Source organism: Rattus norvegicus, chromosome 5, assembly GCF_021556685.1.
Source record: "Rattus norvegicus strain SHRSP/BbbUtx chromosome 5, alternate assembly SHRSP_T2T, whole genome shotgun sequence".
NCBI classification, from domain to species: Eukaryota; Metazoa; Chordata; class Mammalia; order Rodentia; family Muridae; genus Rattus; species Rattus norvegicus.
The window spans coordinates 6,524,094-6,544,342 of NC_141538.1; the positions used below are offsets into that span (position 1 = coordinate 6,524,094).

The following is a 20,249-nucleotide window of genomic DNA, read 5'->3' on the forward strand; positions in this document are numbered from 1 at the left end:
GTAGACGGTTAACTTCCCTTACAGGCAGAATAGTGGGGAAGGGATTTTGAAAGACTTCATCAGACATGACTAAAATGAGAAGTTATGGAACTTTAAGGAAAAACCTCTAAAGAGTGACTCCTTTTTGTGTTCTATCTCCTGACTCTGTGTTGCCTGGCAGACAAAAAACAGCAACTGAATCACACAGCTGCTGCCTCCAAAGAACTTCACAATTAATCATCACAAAGGTCACATTGCCTAGTAACAAAGTGAGGCCAAAGTGAAAAAAGAGTTGAAAGAAGGCTGGCATCTTAGCTCACTATCCACCTCACAAAGCAAATAGTAACACTTGAGAAATAAAAGGCATGACAATGACATAATTTTCAAAAAGATGTATTTTAGGTGTAAAAATCTGAACCCAAATGCATGGATGAGTGAATTCCTGAAGCAAACATGAGGCCAGAAGCTTGGGATCAACATCAAAAGGGGAGCTGAACTGGGAAGGATTTGGTCCTTAACTGACTGATAAAAAAAAAAAGTAAGAGAAAAGTACATAATTCAGGTTTCCTTGTGGAATCAAACTTCTAGACTACTTCACTGACTTCATACATCACCATGAGACTTCCTATATTTTTTTTTGTAACTCCTTTAAAATCTGCAAAGCCTTCCAAATATCCGCTGCATGAAATCTGAATCCATCATCATGAAAATACAAAATCTCTATCTCTGTGGGATAGTCTATTCCTTTTTCCTCTCACTTGCTCTGCCTTCCTCCCTCCTAATAACAGTAGTTTTTATGTGTACAGAACCCAGCAAAGCTGTCTCTGGTGCCTGCTGCATCTACACTCACCAACAGTTCTCACTAGAACTGATATTCCTAAAACCCTCTAGTGATCAATACTCCAAAAGGCACCTGCAATGAGTGTATTCATTCTGAAGCCATTGCCACTAGAGCTCCTGTTCTAACTACCCTGAAGTCCCACATTACAATGTGCTTGCAGTTAGTTCCCTTTTATATGTACAACAACAAACTACCTGTATGTGACCTTTTATTATGTGTCAAATGCCTCCTCGGCAATGAGCATATGAAAAAGAAATATATATATATATATATATATATATATATATATATATATATATATCCAGTTCATATTTCAGACACAGAAGAACCAAAAGAAAGATTGGGGAGAAACAAACTGAATTTTTTTTCCTAAGAATGCCTCCAGGCCCTGTCCTTTAGGGTCTGATAAACAGGAAAGACATGCAGTAAAATAGTGAAAATAAATAATTATACAAGCATATTTTATGTAAATATTCATTTATAATTAGCTATTCTGAAAATATGTATAGCAGTTCAGAAACAATCCCATGATTATATAGGGAATATATGCAGACCTAAATAAGCACATATATTTAGATCCTCACAGATATTGGGAACTGCATAAGTTAGCATACTTACATCAGAATAAATTCTAGATCCAATTACACGAGCATAATGTGGATTTGCCTGCATACAGTTGCGAGGACAGTATACTCTGAAAAACAAACACATAAAGAGCTGGTATGTTCAGTGCTTCTTATACATGAAATCTATATAGAAATGAAATCAGTATGAAGGGTCTACTTACCTTCATCTCTCCTACAAGAGATCTATGGCATGAGCCAGCACTTGGCACAGTGCTTCCTTTCACTTAAGTCCATGTTTTGTTGTTGTTGTTTGGGTTTTTGTTTATGTTTAGTCAGCAGACTTCAGGATTTAAAGCAGAAAAAAGCATAAACAAAGCCCCGTGGAACTGCATTTGAAACTCAGTGTTGGCAGAATTTAATAAAGGCATGACTCGGCAAATCAGTGTGCCAGACTGTCATTCACTATCTGCTTCATTCACAACTTAAGTGTCTTGTTCAGGGTCATGGTCTTAGTTTCATCTACAAACAGTTAATTTCCGGTTCACATCTTTGGCTGGAATGTCTTTATTTGCACTGTGAATGCCTGCTGCTTTCTCAACACTTCCTCTTACAACTAACAAATATCTCAATCTTATCTGGCACAAAATAAAATTTATCTCCTATCAAGTCCTGCTCTTCTGTGCACTTCCCATCACAACACAATGTAAATCCACTATTGCAGGAATCTTTTACAAAGCCTTTATTGTAAAGAGGTTCCTCTTTATCTAGTGCCTTACATGCAACTGGACAGTAATTCTTACCACTTGCATTTAATGCAACCATGCTCAGGGTATCCCTCAATGAGCTTAAATCATGGTAAGTACAGATCAGCCATTGTGTTACTTACAGTAGCAACCTCCCTTTTGACTTTGCTTGAATTGATTCTCCTCCATCAATTTACATGTATTTAAACTAAAGATGGAAGTCCTAACATGCCATCGATCCCTTCTAATAATCCCAAAGGCTTTCTCCCTAATTGAAAATAAATGAGCAGATCCTTACAATATTTTCTTCATTTGGTAAATTTATACATGACTCTTCTACCTCATTTCCTTGTTCTGGTCAAGGTTAGTTATTCCTGCAACATACAAAATATGCTATGTGCTCATGCCTCAGGGCCTTTACATTTCTCTTCTCTGCATGGAATGCTCTTTCTTGTGATAGCCTATTGACATTTAATATCTGATTGACTATGCTAATTTTTAAAAAGCTTCCAAAAGTTTGGTTTTAAGTTGAAACATCCAGTTCATAATAATGAAATACATTCTTAGAATTCAAGAAACTATCAATTCATATTTTTAAAAAACCATATTACTTCTTAATTGGTATTCCCTATGTGTGTCTGCATGTGCCTCTGTGTATCTCTGCGTGTATAGTTCTTCCCCTCCACAACACACAAATAGTTTTACTTAAAACTGTAAAAACATTATTTTACATAGTATACATGACTCACCATTGTAACTATATGAAAATACCTTGAACATGATCACATCCATGCGTTTTCTAATAATATCAGTAATAATAATAATAAAAACAGTAATAATACCCTTACCAATTAAGATATATCCTCCTCAAGAAATAACTTTAGTTGTTACTTCAAAAACTTTTGTAACATCATATAACACTCAATACTATGTATACTTTGTTGAATACATAAGTCAAAAACCATTTAAAGGTAAATGATAAATAATTTTTGGAGGGTGGATTATTATAAAGAACATGGCTGGAGATTCTGAAAGCTGAAATATGTCCCCACTGACTAGAAATGATCTCATTAAATGTAAAAACTAATGGGAGTTCGTCTTCCTCCTATGGCTATCAAACCACCTACCTTTCCCTAGGCTCATGCTGTGTGTATAAACTGTGTTCTTACCCCTAACTGTCTGCACCAACAGCTGCAACTTGATCCTCTTCCTTCTTGAACAAGTTCAAGTAAAGAAAGATGGGGCGAGGTGCTTGTTTATGCTCTTTGTACTATTATTCCATATGTTCCTGATAAGGGGTGATCTAATAGCCAGAACTTGACTCCCATTTGCTTATAAGCTGTGAATAAAATTGCTCATCATTCATTTAGGCTTTCAAAAGGTATTTAAATTTTGAATTATTCACAGTGAGGCATATAAGGTTACATCAATATTGAAGAAGAATAATTATATATTTAATATTTACTTCAAAGGTTATTGGGTTCCTTGAGGACATGAAAATTCTGTAAATTGTGCATCTTCCCATACTTTTTGAGGTAGTTCCTTTAAGGATACAGGATAACTGTGTCTATGTTTAAGATAAGTTGTTCACACCACATCTGAAAGCAAGAGCCTCCCAATACACAGCAAAAGAAGAATCCTTTTCCTATCTAATTGGCATTATTTTAGGTTACCAGCTGCAATTAAATTCCTCTAATTTAGGAATCACATGTCAATGTTAAGTGTGAATCACATTGATTTCTGTTAGAAGAAATTGTTGTAGAATGAATGTTATAGACAGTCCCACATGCATCATAACCCACATTACTCTGGAGATAGGCAGGGCCTTTGTGGAGTGAATTTGGCTAAATGAGGTCGGAAGAGATGAACTCTTATCCACTTGGATTAGTGCCCCTGCAAAAAGGGTGGAAGGGAAAGAACTCTTCACATCATGTAAGGACAATTACAAGCTAGAAAGAGAGTCACATCAGTGATCAAGTCAGTGGCACCTTGATCTTGGACTTCAAATCTTCAGCAATATGACAAATAAATTCGTGATGATTATACAACCCAATGTGACATTTATTATAATAGATTATGTGAACTAGTACAAACCCTGTGTGGCACATCTACATGTGATCACATGCATAAATTCCAGTAGAGGTTCTGGGGCACATGTTGTTACTCCCTCTAAGAAGCAAGACTAGATCATAAAAAATTCTAAACCTTAGAACCAGAATTTTATAAAAACGGGTATTACAGACCAAAGTGGTACACATTAAGTGACTATGCAGATACATGTGCACATATGCAAATTGCTAAATTTATTACAAGGATAAGAAACTCTGAAAAGGGTTACCTGGGGCAATGTGAAGCAGGTTTATGAAATGGACAGAGCTGTTCCACTGTGGTTTCACATGTCACAGCTTGAACTGAAGAATGAAGGCAGAAAATAAGTGAATTCCTTTACAAAACATCCCATACAAAGTAAGAGAACAAGTTAAGAAAATAGTGCTAACCTGTTACTTTGGAGACTATGAAGGAATTAGCAGAACGATATTTGCTGAGGACAAAAAAAAAAGAAATGTCAATCACTTTGGGCTTTATACAATGTAACTCCTGGTACTGCTTAGGACTTTAAATCTTTAAAAACATTTGTTAACTGTCTGGACAAATAGTGTAAGCACACATCATTTATTCACAGTAAATCTATAGACTCGTCCTTTTTTCACAGACAGTTTAAGTCTAAAGAATCAACATAAAAAATTGCAAAATGACAACTGTCTTAAATGTCTCAAAATGACAACTGTTATTTATTCAATTATTCACTTTTGTTAAAAGGTCTTCAGTAAATGAATAAACATCTTATTGTATGAATCATCCAGTCAAAAAATGGAAATAAGATTAGATGTACCACGATATATTATAATTTTTAACAGGATAGCATAGACTAAATTTTTTTTTAAAAAAATCATGTTATTGAGCTTTGTTTAATTTGCAAGTGATATTTCATCTTGTTTAGTATTAAAGATGTAAAACCTTAATAGTTTATTTCTACCAGTTTCATATTCAGTGCTTAATATTCCTCATTTAAGTGATCCTACAAATTAAGATCTTTCTCTTCACAAAATGCAGAAACTAAAAATGTATCACATTTAATATTTCATTAGTACTTCTATGATAGTCAAAAATGAAGTTTAAGATAGACTGTCCCTTAGAATAACATTACCAGTTCAATAATGCTGCTTCAATAATGACTATAATTTATTAATCATGATTTATGCATTTTCCTAAGTGAATAAACTAATAAATTGTACTAAGAAGAGACGTTGTCAATGAGTAAAACCACATAACTATACACACAGAATGTCAGGACACCGATTTGAAAGGAGCATTCTAAAGTTTATTTTTTATAATTATGAATTCCATTTTTTGTTGTTTTTTCAAGACAGCGTCTCACCATGAGTCCTGACTGTCCTGACACTCACTGGCTGGCCTTTAACTCAGAGATATGCTTACTTCTGTCTCCCAAATGCTGGGATTAGGAAGTGCACCACTATACTCAGCAATGAATTCCAATTTCATCTGTTAAAGTTCATGCAATTTCACACTTACAAGGAATATATGTTCCAATCTCTAAGGAAAGTTTCTTCTGTGAAGTTCAATATTGTCTTTTACGTAGAAAAAAATGACACTACTCAAAGACATTTCAAAAGGGTACACTGCTTTACTTTGAAGCACACATGAAAATGTTCCCTTTTAGAATGAGACACATCATACTAAATTTTTGAAACACTCAGAAAGTGAATCAAAGCTTTTCCTGTGTTTAAATTGCACTTAAATAAACAAGCAAAAATGATAAGAGTACATTGCATGCTTAATTCTTTAAAATCTTCTCTTACTTAGTAATCATATTTATTGTATTAGCCAAATTACCATTGCATGAAATAAAATATTTCATTGCATTAAATAACATGCAACAAATTAGCCTTCTTTAAGGTATTTTCTGTCATAGCTGAAAGATGTATTCCTTTACTTTAAAAGTTATATATAATTAAAAATATATTTTATACTTGTAAGAGTTTTGCCTATTTGCATATGTATTTATGTTCATCATATGCTTGATTGGTGCCTGACAATTCCAAGAAGAGGTAGTTGGATTCCCTGCAACTGTAATTACAGACAGTTGTTCCCTTTAGTGTGAGTGCTGGGAGCCAAATTCTGGTCCTCTGAAAGAGTAAGGTGATTTTAACCAAGGAATCATCTCTTCAGCCCAGAGACTAACTATACATTTAATATACTTATTGAATCTCTTGAAAACTAAGAATTTTTTTTGAGGGGGGATTAAAAGGTTTATTTTCGTTTACAGGTTATAGTCTATCGCAAAGGGAAAGAACTAAGAGGCACACATTGAAACAGAGGTCATAATGAAGAAACACTGCTTCCTAGTTTGTTTCTCATGGATTGCTAGCATTTTATGCAACTCTGGACCACCTGCCTAGGGCTGGCACCACCCACAGTGGTCTAGATCCTCCCACATTGATTATTAATCGAGAAAATGCTCCCACAGACATCCCTCTAGGCCAGTTTGATGGAGATATCTTTTGAGTTAAAGTTGCCTCTAATTAGCATATGAAATATGGGGGAATGTGCTCCAACTATGCTAAATACATGCCTGAAAATATCATTACATAAATTTGCACAGTAAAAAATTGTAAAGCATTAAAATAATCCCAAGCTGTTCCCCATTGGTTTTTCCTTCCACATTGCCACAGGGTTCTTCCATAACTGGAGCTGCCATCATTTCCATGTTAAAGCAATTAAATATGCGTGAGGAGGTGAGCATTCACATGCAGGCTCAGGACCAGTTTATCTACTGCTTCTACCTTAAGTCGATTGAGACAGGCTCTACTCCTACAGAAGTTGAAGTCAAGATCCTCCTCTGTTTTTACCATATATCTGTTCAGTAGCATGACCCATTGCATGCCTAAGAGTTTAACTTCAAAAATGCTAGTATCTTGCCACAGGACATCACATGATGTCATCCACCATGTGATACTTGAAACTAGCTTCACCTAGTCAAGAATTGCATTAAAGATATCTTCATTTTTTTTTACCTCTTACTTTCCCCGGGAAACTAAGAATTTTATTAAGCCTCAAAACAAAAAGATCCCATCCTTGTATGTATGGAAACTAAGTTAAAATGAATTTTGAAAAATTAGAGAACTAATAAATTCTTCTACGATTGGGTCAAAAATATGTTAGCTCTGTACAATTTCGTTTCATCCAAGAGAATAACTTGTTTGGATTCTTACCCAATTGTTTGAATGCCATTTCTGTTGGATTTGATGAAGTAATGCTTTCTCCCTTGTCGAGTGACATCTACCCACCCGCCTTCATTGTCAATTATCCCATAATGAATGGCAGCTCTGCAGATACTGGATTGCTTTCAGGGAAGGAAGAGATAGAAGATATTAAAGCTCTATATGAAGAAGCGAATGACTATAACCTTAACCTAAATAGACATTTCTGAGGAAAATATAATACAGTTGATATAAGTTGCAATTTCCACATTAAAAATAGATAACTGTATGAAGAGCTTGCATCCTAGAATAATTTTCATTTCCACTTACCATTTCATAATGTACACTCCCAATGACTTTAGCTTTACTGTCCAAGCAGCCAGCAGGGCACTCATATCTAAGTGAAGGTCGTGAGAAAGAAACTTTAGTTTTCTGAACACCAGCACAGAATGCACACAGTTCTTTTAACTTGTCAGCGGACATTGAACTGACACCCACCTGTTGCAGGTGGTCCCTTTACACTGGTCTCGCAATCTTACTTCACAAGAAACAATCTGAGCTAAAAACAAAACAAACAAACAAAACCCAGATAGTTTTAATAATTCCAATAGTTCTAAAATGGGGTTTACATACTATTAAGATATGCTATTTTTTCTTTCCTTCTTCCTTCCTTCCTTTCCTTCTTTCTTTCTTACTTCCTTTCTTTCTTTTTGAGATAAGAGTTTCTCTATGTAGCTTTGGCTGTTCTGGATCTCACTCTGTAGACCAGACTGGCCTGGAACCTGTCTCTGCCTCCCGGATACTAGGATTAAAAGAGGGATGTGCTGCCATTGCCAAGCTAAAACATATTCTGACATTATGAAAATGTGCAAATAAAGCTAGGAGAGTTATCATCCATGCAAAGTCTAAGCATCTGATATGTGATTAAGCTCTTACACATCTGCTGAGTGCTGATGACGTCATTTCTATTACTATCATCTGATCTTGTCCGAACATGAGTGTCATGGACCTGGGACTCCTGCCGTTCAATTTCATTTGTTTCTTCTTCTTGAGGGGTATAATACTGGTCCGACCCTTCTGCCAGAGGGAAAAGATTGAAAAATATGGATTTTACTTACATAAGCACAAATTATTATACAAATGCTTTTCTACACCTAAATAATTAAAACCTACAAATACAGTACTCTTTTCAGCACAGGTTTTTGGCACAGGCAATGGTTGTGTATACCACACTGAAGTGAAATGCACATATTAGCCTTCAATCTGTGTGTGTGTGTGTGTGTGTGTGTGTGTGTGTGTGTGTGTGTGTGTAGTTGGACCTAGCTAATGTCTAATGGAATCATCTCTAATCTAGTTCTAGTATGGCATCAGTGTTTGATTTTCACAAAGACACATGAAACCAACCCTGTTCTCTAATAGCGCCAGGGCTTAGGAAATCTGTATCTCGACCCCCTCCTCCAACTGAAAATATCCCCTAAAGGGTGGGTAAGCCCTTGTTATTTGTTCAAGCATCAATTCCTATGGACTGGATTTTCTGACTTTTAAAATAAACTTCAAGATGCAAAGATTTCCACTTTAAATAGAGAATAGTTTCAAGGTTGGCACTAAACTCTCCCACCCTGGGTTGGCCTATAACAAGAGCTTATTGCTGTCCTGCTGTAAAAAAAAGTGTGTATTTTCATTTGTATTCTTAAACTCAGAACCTAGAAGAAAGGTGTGGACAAAGAGGAGTGTTGGTTTTAAGAGGGATACACCAATTATTGGTGAAGGGCAGAGAAGGTGCAGCTTTGAAGGTATATGTACAAAGACCATCACTGGAGGGCATACTGCAAATTGGGCAAGGAAACCAAATAGGGACAGTTGATAGGGAGACAGAATGGGTACTTCTGGTCCACTTATCACTTCCGAGGAGCACTCAGACATGAATACAAACAACACATGGCTTTTCATGAGTGTTGAGCAGGAAAGGAACATGCTTCCAGCCTTTCTAATAGACCTGATCTACATCAACCTCCATTTTGTCATCAAAATATAGGAAATATAAGGTAAAACATAGCCACATGGATGGCCAAGATCATGGCTTTACCCAAATCCTTGACATACAAATGATGTCTTCAGGCATCATTAACAGGGCATTTTATTCATATTACATGGTTCTGAGACAGGATTTAAGGTATTTCAGGCTGGCTGTGAACTGCAATAGAGCTGAGGATGAGTTTTTACTCCTGATTTTCCTGCTTCCTCCTTCATAGTGCTGAGATTAAAGGCGTGTCTGACTACTGCTGCTGTTTGGGATTCAGTCCAGGCCTTCTTGCATGCTAGGCAAGCATTCTACCTCCTAAGTCCCATATTTTCATATTTAGACTTCAAATTTGTTTGACACCACCAATTTTATGTTAATGTGTTAAGTCTTTAAACATGACAGCTGAGGAGACATCTCACAGCAACACATTAAGATGCCTTTTAAGATATATACTATCTTTCTGGGGTAGAAATAGGTGTTAGAAGCAGTTGTTTAAAACTCTTGTTACTGTTCTGTAGGCACATGATCCCTGTCACAATGGATTCCTTATATGAATCTTTTAAAAACAAGTTGAAATAATTATTCATATTTAAAAATCACCTCTTCAAAGTGCTTGAACTGGTGCTCTGGTTCATCTGACAACTAATGTGGGTTTAGACTCCTTTTTAATTTCTTGGCACTGGGGATTCCACTCCAGGCCTCATGGACATGTGGCAAACCCTAGCCTTTTTTGCAACACCCTGCAGGAACATGCAAAGTGCTATACAGAGCTGACACACAAAGGTTTCAAAGTGAAAATATACCCGTGGAACACTGACCTTTGTAGCACAAGTTTTCTCTACAGCCTCCTCCAAAACTGGGCGGGCAAGCAGAACAAGGTTTTCCATGTTTGTAAGGGGCATGACCCCACCAATTTCCCCTAAAGAGATGGTCCACTCCATTAAAGCATCGTCTTACAGCACTACTAAGACATGCAAACATCATTACATAATCCTTTCCTGAGTAATGACATAGGCATCTTAAGATAGAGATTTCTGCATATATTTGGTATGGATTCCTTTTGGTTTAAGCTTAACTGCCTCGTTATGTTGAAAATTTTCAAACTAACTTGACATGTTAATAAAAATTTAAAAATCAAACATATATAAAAAACTGAATTCAGAATATGTACCTATCCTATGCATCTTAATAATTAAATCTGATTCTCAGAAAAGATGTGTGAAATTTTTAACATAAATCTTTCATGTCTTCTTCACATATGTAAAACATATATCTCAACTATGGGTAGCTGAAAACCTCTCATCAAAATCAGTAAATTTGGACACCTAAATGGCAAAACAAATGAAGCTTAAACACAAAAAATGTTTATTTCTTTAGATTTCAATAATCCTTTCCCTTTATGCATTGACTTAATCTACTATAATCACTGCAATGGAAGATAATGGAATTAAACCAATATGCTTTATGAATGTACCTTGAAAATTAGAAAAATCAGGATTACAAAATTATTTTCACAGTAAGAAAACTATCCATTAGAAATTATTGCCCTGTCTACTTACTTGGGAGAGTAATTGCACACCAAGTAGACAGCCTTGGGCCATATCTGCCCCCAGATGTTCATGTTGTGGCACAGATTGATGGCACAGCCTATTCTGCTACTTGTAGCCCACACCACCTGTGTTAGAGAAAAGAGAGGCTCAGGGAGGGCTAAGATGAAATGAGACAGTAGTGTATCAAAAGAAATGGATAAAACCAAACTAAAGAAGCCCAGAGAGATCATTCATGCTAGAATGAGATGTGCCCAACATCTGTCTTGTCTGTGATTTGGTTTGTGCTTCTTATGCAATTTATATAAAAAACAGACAAACAAACAAAAAACAAAAAACCTTATAAGCAAAGAGCTCTCTCTGCAGTACAATGTCAGCATTTTCAAAATACAAACTACTAAATAATTCAAACTTACATCTTCATCTTATGCAATGGCCATTTCTATAAAAAAGCTTACTAACTAAAGCAACAGAAGTCTGTATAAGAAGTAAACCTGCAATGCTCAGAAATCCCCCCATTCTAGAAAGAGGGCAACAGTGACCTTTGTCTACTCAAACCTGTCTTCCCTTGTTTGACTTAGAGATTAGGAATCCATGCAATCCTAAACATGAATGTGAAATATAAAACATATCCATATATATTATAAATTCTACACATGTAAATAGTGAAAATCAATCATGAATTATATTATTGGCATCAAATTATTTCAAAGAGGGCAAATTGTTCCTTAACAATATTTATTGGGGCCATACTAAATTATTTTATGTGTAAAGTCATTAAAATAACCTTTTAAGGTAAGTGTTCAGATTTGTTTGATAGTGTTATTGCTTATAGAAATCTTTATTCCTATTCTAAAGGATTAATAATGCTCCACATTTTTAAGTAATCATATTAAATAAAAAAAGAAAAATAAAAACACATGCTTGTATGTTCTCTGGTAGTTACAGTAGCGAATTTGGAGGAAACAACTGTAGCTCACACAAAGCCTACCTGAGTGTAGTGTGTACAAACAGGGCCAGAGCATCTGAAAGGACAGTAAGGGTCGCACTCATGTTCATATGGGTAGCTAAAGTCTCTCACTTCATCATACCATGCTTGTACATGAAAGGTTGGGGGTCTGTATCTGTTAGAAGGAAAAAAATCACAAGTAACAAGAAGAGTGGGAGAAAACATTTAAAACCAATGTAGATTAACAAGGCTTGACAGAAAACTCCTCTGTCTAAGCTACAAGTCTTGAGGACATAAATGATACAAAAAGAAGCTAGGAAATAGGTGACTCTTCTGGTAAGATATTTGAGTTTTCTTTGTTTTGTGCTCTGCTCTTTTAATCCTAGGCAACCAGCATTAGGACACTGCCAGTGATGGACTAATCAACATTTCATTCATGACATTTGTGTTTCCAGAAATAAAAAGTTGTGCTTTCTACTACCTTCCCCAGTGCGCTCCCAAATTCTGTCCAATGGAGGGCAGCAAGCTTGTGGGTCCATGCTCCCACAAACACGTTTCAGCCCAGGATTCTGCAGATCTTTCCAGTTCCACATCCCATGTCTACAGGGTAAATAGAAATATAACACAGACATACAATGTTCACAACTGAACATTTCTTCAAATATGTATTTCTTGTTTTTCCCCTTCTTTCTTAAGTGAATGCATTGGTTTGGTTTTCCCTCATATATCACCTAGAATTTTTTCTCCACCACATTTCTAGTTAACTTTCCTGTCTACACCTGTTCCTCTTCTAGTATCCCTAATTTTTTTGGAATTGCCAGAGTGATAAGAAATGAATTTACCTGACTTTTCTCCTTTAATGTAGCCAACAAAATCCCGCAGATATCTAGAGCAAGGTTTCCTTATAGAGCCTGTAGTATCTTCAAGACTTGATCCTGATCTAAGCATCCTTAGGTGATTGGCCAGCCAGGAATTTATCCTTGGCTTTCTATCCTGCATTATCTAACATGTTCTCTATGTTACCTCTCCAACTCCCCCAGAAGTAAGCTCCACCTTCTATGAGGCTCTCAAAGCTTTGTTACATTCTTTTGTTTGGCACTCTTACCATGCATAGCAATATTTTTTTCATGTCTACCTTTCCCAAGACAGCATGGGTTGCCTGAGGTAGCTGTTTTATTCATGCCTATACCTTTGACCTATTTCCTGTGTTCATTATATAGATACAGACAAATAAGAATTTGTTGGATATATGAATAAATATTGATTCTGGCTACAATAAAGTATGTATATACTATCCTTATTTACAAAATTCAATGAAGATGACTGGCTCATTTAAAACTAATTTACAAAACATCAAAATACAAATTAATAACATAATGAAAATTTACAAGTTATGGATTTAGTATTCAAGGTTTTACTGATTCAAAACATGGCTGTGAATGAGAATAATATTAAAATGACAAAACCATATATACATGAGTACATTGGCACTTTCAGAGCAGGACTCCATATGATAAGAGGACAGGAAAAGAGTCCCAAGTTTGGAACATTTGAACCATTTAAGGGATGGGGCTGTAGAAGAACAGACAGGACAAAATAACACATAGATATGTACATATTTTAAAGTTGATTGGTGACTTAATTTAAGCAGTCAAAGAAAAGAAATGATGGAGTAATAATGTCACAAGGAGATAAGGGAAATAAGCATGTGTCTGTACCTGTTGGAGGAGTTTCAGAAGATTGCAGTATGCATATCAAGAGAATAGTAATAAGCATGCCAACAGACTATAACAACATGCAAAAGCAATTCTAAGGAAAAATATGTCCTGAAGATATACATACTTGGTTAATTATGTAGAGATAAATAACATCTATATCAAAAAAAGGTTATAGAACAATGAGAGTAATGAAAAAAATCTAGGATTATTAAAATTGGAAGGAAGGTAAAGAATGATATAATATTCTTTTCAAGCCAAGAAAAATACCTCAGAAAGGGTAAAGGAAAACTAGTGGCAAATTCCACTATAGAGAACAGAAAGATTTCTGGAGTATATGGGTAATGATGTGAAGAGAGCAAGACAGGAGATTGGCTGAGTACTAATGGATGAGTAAAAGCAATTCCAGATCAGCAATGGAGAAATTTGCCCAGAGACGTTAGAAAGCAAGTGAAAAGCAAAACCACAGACATTGACTTTCCAGATAGTTTAGGGGTGAGATATTGGAGAAGCGAAGGAAGTGGGGGTCCAAGAAGCCATGCTTTCTTTTCTCTCCTTGATTTTAGAAACTGAAAACACCCTAATATGACCACAAACTGAAAGATCTCCTGAAGGAGACAGCCTACCTATCTACACACACACCCCCACACACACAGGTGCACGTCCACATGTACATGCATGTACACACCCTCATATTTACAAAAGTACATGCACATATATTTACAAACACATATGGGTATGGAATTCTTTCTTGTTCATTCATATAATTTTTCATAATAAGTATTTCTTCCTGTTCAAGTGTGAATATAAAATATGGAAAATAGTTTCACTATAAAAAATAAAAGTTTACATTAAATAACTATATTCTTGTTATAGTGTACAATTATTTATCTATCAAAGTACTGAAGCATCTCTACATTCAACTAAAAATTAAAGAGTGGTAAACAATAGTTGGTTATAACTAAAAATTTTTTATTTTTTATTTTAAAAAGTTTTATTTTGGATTAATATCAAATATTCCAAATTACTAAAAACATCATAAGTATATGCTACCAACAAATATTAATCCGGTAAGAACTTTATTTACTGATATAAGTATGCTATTAATTATTTTCATTACTTGTTTAAGTTAAATTATACATTTTAACTTATTATACAAAATATCATTCAAGTGACTGTTATCTCTTCAACAAAAATTACACAAGAAATGTGAATTTGAGTTAAATCCCAGATGATAAGCAAAATGCTGTATCCATTTTTGCATCAGAAAATTGGAAAAATAATCAGGTTTCCAGGCAGTCACCTGGAAAGTAAAGTATCCTTAAGAAACAAACAAACAAAAAAAGGTTTGTTGCCTACCTTGAAACACAAGATTGTAGCCTTTCCCACAGTGCTTTAAGTCACATTGCAAAACCACACTAATCCATAGCTTTACCAGTAGGCCAACCTCATGTTAAGGGACATACACAAACAAGAGGAAAACCACAAATAGAACTTATACGGCTAAAATTAAGATATCTAGAGACTATTGTGTTGATTTTTAAATGCTCATCTTCCACAAGGTATTGCCGTTTTGTCTCTCACTTTCAATCAGAGACTTACTGCTAACAAATGCAATGAGGCTCAGAGAATTCTGGGGCTAGGTTACAAAACAGAGCTTCTATTTGGCTCTCTTTTCAAATACATCTTGACTAACTTGAGCCAGCACAGAATGCAGCCAACCACAGGTGAAAATTGGCGGGAAGGACATTGTGGAGAGACCACACAGAGGGATCAGCAGCTGTGAGATTTTTTGGCCCCAGCTTGAGAATGAAGAGAGTACAGACCCTCATATGATGGTGGCCCAGGTCCAGCAGTAAAGGAAAGCCTCAACTCCACCACCCACTCTCAGGGACCACCCAGATGAGCCCACGGAAAAGGCCTGGAGACTCTACCAAAGGTCAGTTTCTTCTTGCTTTGCACTTGACTATAAACTCTGGCCTGTGAGATTTTTCCATAGAGACTGGAACTTTTGAAAGAGGATATACAACTTCTTCTAAACTCACAAATTTGTGTTTTCCAAAAGAGTGTTTATATCTGTTATAGAGAAAGTGAAATAAAATTTAAAATATGCTCAAACTTTATGTTTAATTAACCTTCCTTAATTATAAAGTGTGTCAGATAAAATGCAAGATAACTCAGAAAGATGTCTTAAGGACTAAAATGTATTCATTCACTTACATGTACTTACAGATACACAGATATAACAACAATTAATGAAAAAGAGGCTGTGAATTTGAAAAGGAGCAAGGAGGAGAATGTGGAAGTGCTTGGAGATAGGGAAGAAAGGGGTGAAATAATCTAACTGTATTATAATCTCAAAAAGAGATTTTTTTTTAAAAAAGCAACAACTATTTTTTTGCTTAACACGTTGAAAACAAGAGAAACAAGAAACAACAGAATCTATAATGTCTCATTTATAATACATGTATATATTTATATATAGATATATATATAAATATATTTCTAAGGACTAAAGCAGAAAATCAATAATTAAATTTAATTTTAAATCCCTATTCAATAACTATTAATTAATAATAATCTTATAGTGATCATTTATCAAATTTAATTATGCCTAAATGTCTAGATGAAGACCAACAATGTAAAATTTTTTAAATTTTCAGAATAAAGTCCTAAAAATCTATCTGTCCTGGGATTATTACTAAAGCCTAATGACAGCATGGTTCACGTATATATAGTTTTTAGTACACATGTATTTGAGAACAAAGAATATTTCATACTTTAGACTGCCAATAACTCATACCCTTACTATTTAAATGGTTTGTAAATCAAATCAAGATTATTTAAGAGTCTTTTTTCTTCCTCTGAACTATTCACCCAGCGCTAATATGAGGTCATCCTACAGTAAAATTACCATTTCTTTATAAAATGGGTACATGAGGTATGTCAAAAGAAAACATGGTTATTTCCGAACTACATATATAACATACACCCACCTATGGGAAAGGGCTACAATGCATTCCTTCCAATTTGGGGATGCCTTCAGGTTGTAACTACTCTGCCTCATTTGTTCTGAAGGACTGCGTAGTAGGAGGGAACATTCAGAAGGCTCAGAGGCTGCAGAGGAAGCAACATTACCCTGAGGCAATGGATGTTTATTAAGGTTTCCTAGAAACTACAGAGATGTGAATTGGACTTCGCTTAAAATCTACTTCCAAACGAAGCCTCCAGGATCATACAGAAAGTAGCAACATAACCATTTCAAACAATTTTCGTTTCTTTATCAAGTTTAATTTCTGAAATGGAAATTAATATTCAGATAAACTCAAGACAGTATTAGTAGTCTTCTTTTCCAGGAATACTATTTCAACATCACAGACATTAATGAGCCTGTCTTCACAGCCTAGAGCAGACACTAATCTGACACCATTCCTATATTTCTCTACAAAATTTGTACTTATTCCTCTCTTGCCTTGCAACTGTCAAGGCCTTTACAGCCAAACTTTCCTCTTTGCTGGCCCTCTACAGCTTCCACTACCACACTTTGAAGACCTTCTTGTTAAAATGCAAATTATGACTCAATTGTACTGGACAGAAGTTATGGTATGCCCAATACCTGGAGCCAAGACCAGTAAGAACACAGAACAGCTAGGTCCACATTTGTACAGTCACCTTTCTTGGATACTAAATTTATTAGTCTCTTTTCAACAGGACTGTTACCCCTTCTTCTAAGTTACTCGGAGATTCTCCAAAGGAGTGTCCACTCCAACACTCTTTACCATAACACCCTTTCAATCTGTTTAAACACACAACTTAATAGTTGTTATATTTTCTTCTTGCTCTGTCTCCATTGTTTTGAATCTTAATTCCCAAATGAGAATTTTAAAAGAAGAAATCTGTTATATAATCTTGTGAGATTTCTGTGACTCCTAATAAATTATTTGCCCCAGAGGAGATCTAATTGTCCATGTGTGCTTGTTCTCTGCTTCTCATTTCACCAGATCCCCAACGGTGGGCAAGACATACTTGGGTGACTTAGGTGCAAGTGGTAGAGTAACCATAACACACCTGTGTTACACACACACACACACACACACACACACACACACACACACACACACTAAATAAATAAACAAAAAACCAAAAAACAACAAAAAAACCCCAAAACTCTGATACTTTGAATTCTTTTTGTGAGTACTATTACCTTTTAATAGACTTTCTGATAATCCGAAGACTATATTGTCTTCATTACATTACTGATGTGTTATTAAGATGGGAGTACTATGGACTGGGGATGTACCTTGACCACCCAGTCTAGTTGAATCTGTGAGTTCAAGGAATAGTGATACTTTGTCTCAAAAATAAGATGCTTAGTGATGAAGACTCCCAGTGTTTACCTCCAGCCTCCATGTGCACACATGCAAAGGTGTGCGTGTGCAAGTGCGTGCGTGCGTGCGTGTGTGTGTATGTGTGTAATCACAAATATATTATTTTGTGACATCTTGATTGGTGGATATGTGATCAATTTGTGACAATGAATTTCTTCATTAGCTACATTCATAGCCCAATAAATTTTAAAAATGAATTTCATTAGCTATATTTATATCCCAACGAGTTTTAGAAAATCAAACCTAGAAAAATACATGATGTAAAAATTCTCACAATAAATCACATTATTTATTTACATAATGTATTAGCTCTTTTGCTCATCACTGGAACCAAAATACTTGTCAGAAACAATGTCAAAAAGGACACATTTATTTTGGATCAGGTTTCCGAGAATTATAGTCTACCACAAATAGGAAGGTATGGTAGAGCATCTGTCCTGTGTCAGAGTGACCAGAAAAGCAGTAGCTTGTTACTTGGTAGCGACTAGAAAGGAGTGAGCCAGATGGGAACCTGAAGTAGGCATGACCATCAAGTCCCATCCTTAATGGCTTCTGCCAGCTGGCCTCCAAGGGACAAAGCTCCTCTAACCTCCCAGAACAGCATCATTAACTGATGTCCAGGTGTTAAAGCGATGAGATTAGGGGTGGCACGTCACACTCAACCTGAATAAATAGCAATAACTTAGGTTTCTAAAGCTGAAGGGAAAGCTAATTGTTTCTATTTACTATGCCTAGGGTTTTTTAAAGATTAAAAATGAAAATCTCCTCCTGGGTTGAATTAGTTTTAAAAAATCTTACATAAACAAAGAAACTGAAACCACAATATACTCCAAAACTTCTATTAAATCAAAGACTGCTATTATAAACACACAAATCCGAGTTTACATGCTTTCAACACAACTGATGTATTGTATGTACTCTTTGATTCTCTACACTGATATTTACATATTTACATCCTATGCTGTCTATATTAATAACTATTCCATAAAGGTGAAAAATTTGTATCTTTCAGTGAGAGATACATAAACTCTATACTCTCAGTTTCTCTTAATTGCTAGAAGAATTAAAATCAGTTTGATAAAAATATTTTCTATGAGACTTTGAAAGACTACCGAGGAATAATTTTCCCTGAATATTTAAAATATAAATGATGATACTAAACAAGGACTATGATGGTTTATATGTATGAGTATGTATATGCATATATATATACACAAATAAATACATATGAATATGTATCTATATGGTATGTATATAATGGCTTTCAAGTATTTCTGATTATCGTGTGTGTGTGCGTGTGTGTGTGCGTGTGCGTGTGTGTGTGTTTACATATTCTCTGTTTCAAGTCATATCTTTGTCTCCAGTGTCCTCATGAACTCTAGGCACTGTGAAACAGAGCTTACAGTAATGGAAATCCCACTTACACTCAACCTCACAAAGACCCCTAGCATAGAAGAGCCATAGACACTGTTTCACAATGTTCCTTCATCAGACCCTCTTCATTTTCCTCTGATCTGAGCTCCAGAACTCACTGGAGAAACCAATAGCATTCACACAAATATAATCTCTTTTCTTCAACAACTGAATCCAATGTTTTTCACACACGTGGCCTCAGATTTGCTGCTGAAATTAATGGAATCATGTTGTGGAAGCTATACCTTCTCTATATTATGTAAGATCCTTCATTATTTTAACACATTCTCTCCTAAACTGAAGAGCAAAAGTGTTCTGATCTTACCCATTAGTTGCTTTCTCACTTCTCTGATCTCCCCAGTGTCATCTCAGAAAGTCAAAGTGATGTCACCACCTGCTCCCCTCACCTTTTTCTATTTCTTCAGTAGCGTTTCTGTGCACAAATCAATGATTAACATTCTTTTAATGAAGGTTACCAAGGACTCCCACACTGATGAAACCACTGCTCATCATCATATGAACTTTTTAACAACACTGAAAAACTGTTGAACTCATTATCTCTCCTCCTGCCTTACAAGAAACCTGTGTATGTCATCTGCACCTCCAACTGTGCCGAGTCCTTGCACTGTTTCTTTGTTGCCCATTCCTTTTGGTTTAACACCAAATACCATAATTTGGGCCAATCCAAAGCATTCAATCTTTAGTCCATAACAATTTTTTCTTTCATTCAGGCAGTTCCACCTCAGCTAGTATAACTCCTGACAATATCTACAACCCCCCTATTACTATTACCTCAAACCCCA

The 20,249-nt window shown here is 35.5% G+C and overlaps 1 protein-coding gene across 4 annotated transcripts in view; it reads right to left on the reverse strand.

Moving 5' to 3' along the window:
* The window catches only part of Crispld1 (cysteine-rich secretory protein LCCL domain containing 1), a 47,571-nt gene that overhangs the window by 17,658 nt on the left and 9,664 nt on the right, over positions 1-20,249 (reverse strand). For 2 of the 4 annotated variants that reach the window (XM_087549564.1, XM_087549563.1), the window contains exons 1-12: positions 19,772-19,872; positions 12,412-12,530; positions 11,973-12,105; positions 10,994-11,109; positions 10,253-10,353; positions 8,348-8,488; positions 7,910-7,970; positions 7,742-7,808; positions 7,424-7,554; positions 4,628-4,671; positions 4,468-4,540; positions 1,439-1,514 (exon numbers count right to left, since the gene is read on the reverse strand). In XM_087549564.1, coding sequence (XP_087405690.1) covers positions 1,439-1,514; positions 4,468-4,540; positions 4,628-4,671; positions 7,424-7,554; positions 7,742-7,808; positions 7,910-7,970; positions 8,348-8,488; positions 10,253-10,353; positions 10,994-11,055 — 756 coding nt within the window. In that variant the 5' untranslated portion in view covers positions 11,056-11,109; positions 11,973-12,105; positions 12,412-12,530; positions 19,772-19,872. Of the gene's footprint in view, positions 1-1,438; positions 1,515-4,467; positions 4,541-4,627; positions 4,672-7,423; positions 7,555-7,741; positions 7,809-7,909; positions 7,971-8,347; positions 8,489-10,252; positions 10,354-10,993; positions 11,110-11,972; positions 12,106-12,411; positions 12,531-19,771; positions 19,873-20,249 lie in introns of those variants that run through there. The other 2 variants (XM_087549562.1, NM_001134963.1) reach the window with 1 other exon arrangement.